Source organism: Protopterus annectens, chromosome 13.part0 (genome assembly GCF_019279795.1).
Source record: "Protopterus annectens isolate FY-2018-M chromosome 13.part0, PAN1.0, whole genome shotgun sequence".
NCBI lineage: Eukaryota > Metazoa > Chordata > Ceratodontiformes > Protopteridae > Protopterus > Protopterus annectens.
This window is the reverse complement of record NC_056747.1, coordinates 98179508-98189883: the sequence shown is the minus strand read 5'-3', so window position 1 is coordinate 98189883 and position 10376 is coordinate 98179508. Positions and strand designations below refer to the sequence as shown.

The following is a 10376-nucleotide window of genomic DNA, read 5'->3' as shown; positions in this document are numbered from 1 at the left end:
AAACAGACAGAATATGACATTACACTGTGTGGGCAAACAAAAAAAAAACTGAGGTAGTCCATGGGATAGGAGTGATAATGCATGACAGTTATGATGAGAAAGTAAGAAATATGTCTCAGTAGGCACTACCTACTATGAGCTTGGTTAATAGTCTCTCTCTCTCTTTTTCAGAAACATCAGGAGTTTCTTGAAGCTGCCAGGAGGGGAAACTCAAGTGCACACAAACATAACTCACAGACGTGCACACAATGAATTTTCTCTGTTTCCTTAGTGCTCATTATTGACATTAACAACAAAAATAAAGCTACGGCACTAGAGAAGAACCTAACATTCTCTTCCTCAGGATTTGTTATGATAACCTTATGCAAATTGTCATGTCATCTGTTCAGGAAGGAGGTGGAGCTGCAGAAGACCATTAAAAACACAGGTTGATATCAGCTTGACAGATTAACTGAATTACATACCGTCATTACTTCTGAAGAAACTACCAAGTCAAGGGGCAAAAAAGTCACCACAGCGAGACAGACAGTAGAAAAGAACAAAAAGGAAAAACACCACAATGTACCAGCAGAGGTATGCCTTGGCCAAGTTCGGAATGGAGTCTAAAGATACTAAGACATCCACTGGGAAAGGCTGTGAATATTACATTAAGTACTTTTTCATGTACGCGTCCCTAATACAACTTTTAATCATTGTTGCATTAGTTCTTTTTATGGTCTATGACAATGCTCCAAAACTGGCAAAGGAGCGGCAGGAACGACTGGAGCAGGATAAAACTGGCCTAATCCTTCAACTCAAGAATGTCTCAACTCAGAATTTATTTTTAAAACAGCTACTGAATAAAACTCAGATGGCGCATAATAAGCAGAATATCAAACTAAATGAAAGTAAAATCATTCTTGACCAGACCAACAAATCACTTAATGCCTGTAGAGTGGAAAATGTAAGTGTTTTCAGCATTTTTTTATTACTTCTTTAGTGGCATAGCTGTTACTGTAACTTAGTAAAATATCTATAATCATAGTTAAATTACCTGTAAAGTCACCAGATCACAGCCCAAAATATGAGCCTCGGTTATAGTAAAGACAAAATAAGAGCATTTAAAATTCAGAGGACTCAAATCAGTGTGCCTGTATGTGTACTTATAGATGTACATTTATGTAAGTGTGCATGTATTGCATGTGTACTTAATGTGCATGTGGTGTGTATATTTTTGTTTGTATGCACTTGTGTGCTTATACAATGTGTATTTATTTATATATATATATTTATATATATATATACACACACACACACACACACACACACACACATATATATATATATATATATATATATATATATATATATATATATATATATATATATAGATAGATAGATATCTATGCATATATATATATATATATATATATATATATATATATATATAATAGATAGAAATATGCGCATACACACACACACACATATATATATATATATATATATATATATATATATATATTTACACACACACACACACACACACACACACACACACACACACAGTTATCTCTGTATATATGGTATGCTTCTGTTCTATGAAAACTCATTCATGCAGCTGGTCTTGAAACCAGTACCTTCAAAGGAAGCATTATTTTGTTTATTTATTGTTGGATATAAAAAAAAATCAGGGAGATGGGAAGAGTGGCATTTGAAGCCATATCACTTCTATATCCATTTCAGATAAACTTACAGTACCAGGAATATGAGAAAGCAGGTTACCTCTCCTAGCTGTTGAGGTTATGCACTACGTTACCTTGCTGCTACAAGGTTAATATTCATTAGGAAGTCCTCAGTGATGGGCAGGCAGGTACCACATTAAGCTGGGGCCACGCCATCACTTCTATATATCCATTTCAGATAAACTTAACCACCAGGGGGGGGGGGTTATATGAATGAGAAGAAGCGGGTAAACTCTCCTAGCTGTTGAGGTTATGCACTACGTTACCTTGCTGCTACAAGGTTAATATTCATTAGGAAGTCCTCAGTGATGGGCAGGCAGGTACCACATTAAGCTGGGGAACAACACAGCCACGCCATATCACTTCTATATCCATTTCAGATAAACTTACAGTACCAGGAATGGGGGGGGGGGGTTATGTTCAGAATATGAGAAAGCGGGTAACTTCTCCTAGCTGTTGAGGTTATGCACTACGTTACCTTGCTGCTACAAGGTTAATATTCATTAGTAACTCCTCAGTGATGGGCAGGCAGGTGCCACATTAAGCTGGGGAACAACACAGCCACTAATGGTATTATAGCCAAAGGATTTCACATACAAAGACAGTGTCTATTTACATTAGAAGCTATAGTGATCAAGTATCAAAGGAATGGAGAGAGAAAAGTTTAGTCTGCAGCTCTCTAGCACTCTCCTTTGCCAACTCTTGTAAAGTAGAATTAGATCAGTCCTTGGGCACTACTCTCATCTTGGTATAATTTATTAAAACAAAATGGGCAGTAGTGAGACTTGTTTTTCTCATGGGTGTTGTACTTCTGAAGTGTCATCATAAAGTTTTATCTTGAAAGTTGATTTTTGTGTGTGTTGGGGTGGGGGGTGAATGACCTAACCCCAACAAAACAATCCTTTTTATTAAGGCACTTCTCTACCCATCATCTGTTATCAGTGTTAAAAAATACCTGCGTATTATCACTTTCCTTTTTGCTGCCACTCGTGGCACAAATTTCCTTCCTTTGGTGGCACAGTAGTTTGATTTGCTGACTTAGTGCTTGGGTCTCCAGATTGGTTCTTAGCTGACGTGCCTCCTGCGTTGACTTCTGCACATGCTCCCAGTGTCCATATAGATTTTTGCTGGAGCCTGAAGCCTGGTTCTAGATGCCAAAGATGTGCCACATATATTTTGGTGTTTCCCCAGAACTGGCCAGTGTTGTACCTTCCATGTCACAGTAAGTATATGTGCTCATCCTGTTATGAGCTGGCACCAGTGTTACGAATGAGCTTCTAAGTTTTGCATACTGCATAGCTCTGGGAATAGTTCCAGCACACATGAAACCCTGCACTAAATTAAACGGGGTGATCAAAAAAAGAATAAACAGTGAATAAATGTATGAATGGTTACTTTTTATTTGCACTCTAATGCACTTACAAAACGGGTTTATCTTTTGCACAACAAGGTCGCTGCAGTTTCCACAGTTTTGATATTTGCTCATCCTTGCTTATTTCTACCTTTTCATAGAATGTTCTTCTGTTCCTCTCTATCCCTGCCGCTAATCTTCATACTTTCTGAACACTCTCTTTTCTTCCTTAGCGTTGTATGCGAAGTCTTTTCAAAAAACATGGATAAGTGGTCTCTTTCATTTTATTTTCATTTCCTTTTCACATATTATGTATCACTTCATACATAAGTAACATGAATCAGGCATAAAAACATTTTCAAATTCTAATAGCTATTTTTCTTTCAAAATTGCTCTTTCACACTGGGATTTAGCTACCATATCTTATTTATATCTGGATTTTGAGAATGGTTTGAGAAACTTAAGCAAAAGCTGTACAAGAATACTTAATCAACTAAGTAGCAAAAGATTATATCTATTAATATATATATATATATATATATATATATATATATATATATATATATATATATATATATTATCAGCCCCTACACCAGCACCCAGCCACCACGATCATCCACTAGACTCCTAGTTCAAACATAGCAATCCAACTACTCAGCTGGGGACTCTCTGTATGCAAACTCTGTTGTAAAAATATGGAACAAACTCCCAGCTGACTTGACCCTAGAACCCTCACTAACTCAATTCAAAAACAAACTCAAGAAATACTTCAAAACTCATTGGTTATGTCCTTGAACTAACCCCGACTAGTGACCTCTCTATTTCTTAGGTGCCTTACCTTTAACTACTTCTAACTTTTTTCTACCACTCCATTTCAGGAAGTGTCAATTGTATAACTGCTGCTCAGTGTGTCTTAAACGTGAATGTAATGGTATGTATGTTTAACTTTGAAAATAATGTTATGTTTTGTAAAGTGTTTTATAATAAGTACTATATATGATAAATGCTGGTATTGCTTATGACTGTAATCTGCTTGAAACTAGCACTTACTAAATGTTCAATGTGTATTATTATCTTGGAGCTTTTCTCCCCGGGCCTCCGCTGAAAATCAACAAATGTAAAATAAAATAATATATATATATATATATATATATATATAATGAAGAATGCTGCAGTTATATGAACTCACAATTTCTGCAGAGCTTTGAAACTACACTACCGTACATGAAGGGAAAACATATGAAGTACTATCTGCAGCATGTCAGAGAGTCGTTTCATCACTACTAACCTTGTTAATTGACATATAGTACTAAAAGGTACGAAGCATACAGTCTCTAAATTTGGTTATCCATTCTTGTAAAGGCTTCTTGTTCCTAGCTATGGTTATCAAGCAGCCGTTACGTCCTTTCCCCCTAAAAAGTGTTTTCCAGCCAAAGCTTTTAGTTCAAGGACACCTGTTCTGCAGAGAGATATCCCCATCAGCTAATCTCTCATGACAAAAATACTGGAGAAGGGGAGAACTATCCTTCCTGAACTCATTTCTCAAGGTCTGTGCCATTTATTCATAGATTTATTTTCCCACACATGCTTTATCCTATTTATATTCATGGACTAGTCCCAAGTATAGTCTGGTAAGTAACAGTCATAAGGCATGGAACTAATCCTTTATGTGGTACTAATCTTGTGTAGGACGAGAACCAACACAAATGTATTGCAGTCAAGTAACACACACACACACATTAATTTTTATATATATATATATATATATATATATATATATACACACACACACACACACACACACACACACACACACACACACACACACACACACACACAAACATATACACACATATATATATACATTTATGAGCAGTTTGAAGGCACCTCTTTGGGATGTGCACAGTAGAAAAGTTATATATCTCTGCACAGAAGGCACCCAATTGGGAAATAAACTGAAGAACCACCAGGTGATATGAGGCAGCAATAACAACCTTTGCATTACAGGACTTACCTAGACCCAGTCTCACAGGGCAGGAAGGGGGACTACACAATTGCAGGAGTAAACTCAATTAACACATACAAACAACAAGAAAGCTGTATGTGCACCATCCTCTGCCATTTAAAGGGAAACTGCCACTTCAGGAGGCAAACACTCATCTGAATGGTAACTTCAAGTGGCACTTGCTCAAGCTTTCCAGATAGGGATGCACAACTGCTCATAATTAGTGTTACACCTATCAAATGACAAGCTCTTGTGAAGTTCATACCAAAATCCAATCAGGGGCATCTCAATGCACTTTCACCTTGTGGCAGAGTGGCACTGGTGAGCTGGATCAGAGAATCAATTGAATCACTTTAAGTGGAGTGCACAGACATCAGCTAGATTGAAGACTGAACATGCCCTACAGAAGGATAACATCTGTGAATGCAGTTTGGGAATGGCCCAATAATACTAGAGAGCAAAATAAGTGATAGAAATATGAGAACAAGTAGTGTCAGGGAGCCACAGTACAGTAGTGATAGAGATATGAGAACATGTAGTGTCAGACAGCCACAGTAGTGACAGAAATATGAGAACAAGTAGTGTCAGGGAGCCACAGTAGTGATAGAGATATGAGAACATGTAGTGTCAGACAGCCACAGTAGTGACAGAAATATGAGAACAAGTAGTGTCAGGGAGCCACAGTAGTGATAGAGATATGAGAACATGTAGTGTCAGACAGCCACAGTAGTGACAGAAATATGAGAACAAGTAGTGTCAGGGAGCCACAGTAGTGATAGAGATATGAGAACATGTAGTGTCAAACAGCCACAGTAGTGACAGAAATATGAGAACAAGTAGTGTCAGGGAGCCACAGTAGTGATAGAGATATGAGAACATGTAGTGTCAGACAGCCACAGTAGTGACAGAAATATGAGAACAAGTAGTGTCAGGGAGCCACAGTAGTGATAGAGATATGAGAACATGTAGTGTCAGACAGCCACAGTAGTGACAGAAATATGAGAACAAGTAGTGTCAGGGAGCCACAGTAGTGATAGAGATATGAGAACATGTAGTGTCAGACAGCCACAGTAGTGACAGAAATATGAGAACAAGTAGTGTCAGGGAGCCACAGTAGTGATAGAGATATGAGAACATGTAGTGTCAGACAGCCACAGTAGTGACAGAAATATGAGAACAAGTAGTGTCAGGGAGCCACAGTAGTGATAGAGATATGAGAACATGTAGTGTCAGGGAGCCACAGTAGTGACAGAAATATGAGAACAAGTAGTGTCAGGGAGCCACAGTAGTATGCTAGATTTGATATGGGCTTGTATTACCTGAGAAAAAACGCAAGACAATTCAGGCTATGAATGAGCTAGTCTTAGTCTTTCAATGACCTGATTTTACTGGGACAAATGCAGGGATCTGGCAATTTTCATAAGTTAAATTATAAGGTAGAATAAATTATTAAGATGCTACTGAAGGAACCGCTTGTACATAGTACAAGTTAAAGTCAGAGTAAATATGCATACCACCTTCTGAGACAGACTCTTTGAGTCCTAAAACCTGACTTACACTTACCCTGACAAAAAGGGGTTATGGACAGGGAAATAAAAGTTATTCTGTGCAAAACTATGGTTTCGCAGGTGGTCTGAGATACAGATCCTGCTGGATTAAGTCACCTGCCTGCATGTTATGCAGAGTTTTGCCAACAGGAAAAAGCACTGCACTGTAACACATAGGGGACAAAGTCACCTCTAAGAAAGGGGAAAGGGGAACTAAATTTCTGCAGAGTTTAGACACTAAAAAGAAGGCTTCTGAGAAGATAAACAATATAAGTGAGTTTTCGGTGGCTTGCAGTGCAAATAAGGAATGTTGAGCACATTAAGGTACAGATGACTTGCCGTAGCCGAATGAAAGGGAAATAAGAGCAAGGAAAGGAATTTCTTTCATCCAGCACATGGAATCACCAGACAAATAATGTGTCACATGGATGAATGCAGTAAAATGGGTTGTTAAAACAGAGCTAGTTAGTATGTTCCATTCAGTGGTACATAGGTTGAAATACTTGGCAACAAACTTCGGCATTGTCAGTTCTCAAGCAATTTGCCATTAAAGAAGTTTCCTGATATAAATCATAAATATCAAACAAATCTGACTATTTATATAGTTAGCGGCCAAAGCTCAGTGAAAAACTGCAACCACCACAATAATGCTTGTGGAAAGTTTGGTGCTGTAAATCTTCATACTTAAAAAATAACTGCCTACTGATTGTTGAAGTTCAAAATCCCAAGAAATCTACAGCCAGCCATCGGACCATGTGGTACAAAGTACTCGGTGATCTGCTCCTTGCTGAACTGCGCAATATTCTCCTCACTTGGTGAGGATAGCATATAATATACATTTCACAGTCAAACATGTCCAGTAGCAAATTACTACCAATGTTTGCTCAGAAAATGTGCAACATTTTAAGCAAGTGACTCAGCATTTGAAAAATAAAGACTACAGATTTGCTTCAAATTTTATGTTTCAGATGACAAAATATTAAGACAAGAAGCAAAGAGGTTGTGGTGGAATTCACCTGCCCTTAGGCACGTTAAAATGCAAAAATTACATGGGTTAACTGCCCCCCCATGTCCTCAAAATTCTAGCTAGTGTATTAGCTGCTTCTTTAATGGAAATCTCCCCAACACTTGCTAGTGCAGACGTGCCCAATTATTGGATGACCACTGATGAAGTGCCATTAAAACCATGTTAACAGCAGTGGCAGGAAAAATCATGCAGGAAATAAAGGAATTACTGCTCTTCAAACCAGAACATACAAAAAGATGCAACAATTATGCACAGTCATGTCAGGAAGATAATTAAAGAGGTCATTTTTAACAGAAAGGACAATATACTGGCTGACAGATTCAGTGCCAACTTTACCCCCCCAAGGGACCAGTCACAATACCAGTAGATTGCCAGGCACCCAGTATTACTGCTGCATAAGTTAAAGCTGCATTGTCCAAGGCCAAAAATACAGCTTATATGGGACCTGACAATATTCCTGGCTGTGTTCTACATGAACTACAGAGTGAACTGGCACCTCACCTGTGTGCCCTGTTCAGTCACAGCCTCACCTCAGGCTTTGTCCATACCAAATGGCACACTGCTACAGTCATCCCTCTCCACAAAGGAGGAGCGACTGCAGGCCCTGGGAAGTATCGCCCCATTAGCCTGACGAGTCTGATATGCAAAGCTATGGAATGCATCATCATGGACCTAATAAACAAGGATATAGGGAATCTCCAACCTCTGGAGCCCACCCAGTTTGGTTTTGTGAAGGGTAGATCATGCCTGCTCAACTTGGTTGACTTCTTTGAATCAATCACCAGAGATGTGGATGAAGGCAAGGTGGTTCATACAGCCCACCCTGATCTGGCCAAGGCCTTTGATACCATTCCCCACTCAGGAATCATAGAAAAACTCACTAAGCTAAGTATCAACCCCTATACCACTAGGTGGGTTGCAAACTGGCTCACAGGTAGAACCAACAGTGTGAAAGTAGCTGACTCAAGTCAGACTGCTGACCAATCACAAGTGGAGTCCCACAGGGTTCGGTCCTGGATCCTCTCCTGTTTGGTATCTACTTTTTTCAAGTCCAGGCCAACACAAAGGGACGCTGGCTGACAAAGTCCGCAGACAATTGCAAGTTGGGAGCTATTATTAACTCCACAAGGATACTGACATCCTACAGAAAGGCCTCACTGAGATCAACAACTGGTGTCAGAGCCATGGCCTTAAACCAAATGCCAAAAAATGTAAAAAATGTGTCGTTATCCCCTTTGGAAAAAGCCTGGTTCCCATGAATTATACATCAATGGTAGTCCAGTGAACACAGAAGGTGTTATAAGAGATATGGGAACACAGGTTGACAGCAACCTCTCCTTCGACCACCACATTGCCACTGTTGTCAGAAACCCCTTCTATGTGTCATATCTCATTACTAAGGGTTTTGCATCCAGGAAGAGAGGTCATTGTCTCCCTCCACTCTTCCATCATTAGACCAATCATTGAGTACAATGCTCCAATTGGCATGTACCTTACTAAAGACCTGCAACAACTGGAGAGGCCACAAAAGTACCCCACAAAGAGGATCCTAGGCCTTAAACATTTGTCCTATATGGACAGACTCAAGAAACTCCAACTATTCTCGGTCTCATATCGCCTACTTAGATGTCATCTCTGTTCGACTTACAAAGCCATGTCTGACCCAGCTCTTTTAGAAATGCTAAATCTAATGAAATCCCAATCCCTCCACACCACATGCTCCAGAGACCTCAACCTCATTACCACAATTAACAGAACATGCTGGAGGGGAGAGGTTCCTCACCCAGAGACTGCCCATACTATGGAACAGACTTCCCATACATGTCAAGCTGAGCACCTCACTGTTCCTTTTAAGACAAATCTTGATGAATGGATGGTTAATAGAAAGTTCACCCCAGGGATCACTCCAGTGGCTTTACTTGAGAGAGGCACCGGGAATGAAGGTCTGGTGGCATGATGCCAGGGCAATCTTGTGGGCTAGGCTTGTAAAGGCTCCAGGGCCATTAGCCTGATACACACATATGAATCTATGAAGAAACAGGTCACAGCTATTAGATTATAGGGACTAACTCTCCCTGAATCTTCAAAATAACATCTTCACAGTCAGACACATGAAAAAAAAAACTAGACAAAATAGGAAAGCTGGAGAAAAGGAAATGAATAAGGTTGGAACTAAGTAGGGGAGGGGGAGATTATTAAATGCATTCAGGGGTGGACGAGACAGGCTTATTAGCTACTTTTGTTGTAAACAAATGTAATACAGATCAAAGCCCAATTATCCTATTAATGTCAACGTAAAAGGCACTTAGAAGATCATGTGCAATCAGAAAGTCTACCTTTAGAAGATGGTCCTCCCCCTTTTGTTGAAACAAGGGTTATTTATATTAATGAAACAAAGATTTAGTGGACATCAAACTCTGGAGGACATCAAGACTGGCAGCCATGTATTATTTTTAAAGAATTTCCCTCAGTGAAGCAGGCAGACAACAGATAACAGAGCCGAAGGATAACTTGGTAAAATCTCAGGATCACACTGCCAAGGCCAAAAATCTGAAAATCCAGAATTACATATGTTAAATCCAAGATTGCAGTTTCTCAGAATAGTCCCTTTTCTCCAAGGTATGGTGATCTTAAAGTTAAGTTCTGAGCTGTGGGCAGGGTGGCCTGCCTCCCTGCAAAAAACATGTTTAAAGGAGAGGAGCATTACACGATAATTGCTTTTCTG

The 10376-nt window shown here is 39.3% G+C and overlaps 1 protein-coding gene across 1 annotated transcript in view; it reads left to right on the top strand.

Annotated features, from left to right (window-relative positions):
• The first annotated feature begins 396 nt into the window (after window positions 1-396).
• Window positions 397-10376, top strand: part of LOC122817617 (plasmalemma vesicle associated protein) — a 169363-nt gene continuing 159383 nt past the window's right edge. Inside the window, exon 1 of the mRNA XM_044090662.1 lies at window positions 397-943. Within this exon, the coding sequence (XP_043946597.1) occupies window positions 560-943 (384 nt within the window). The 5' untranslated portion in view covers window positions 397-559. The remainder of the gene's footprint in view (window positions 944-10376) is intronic.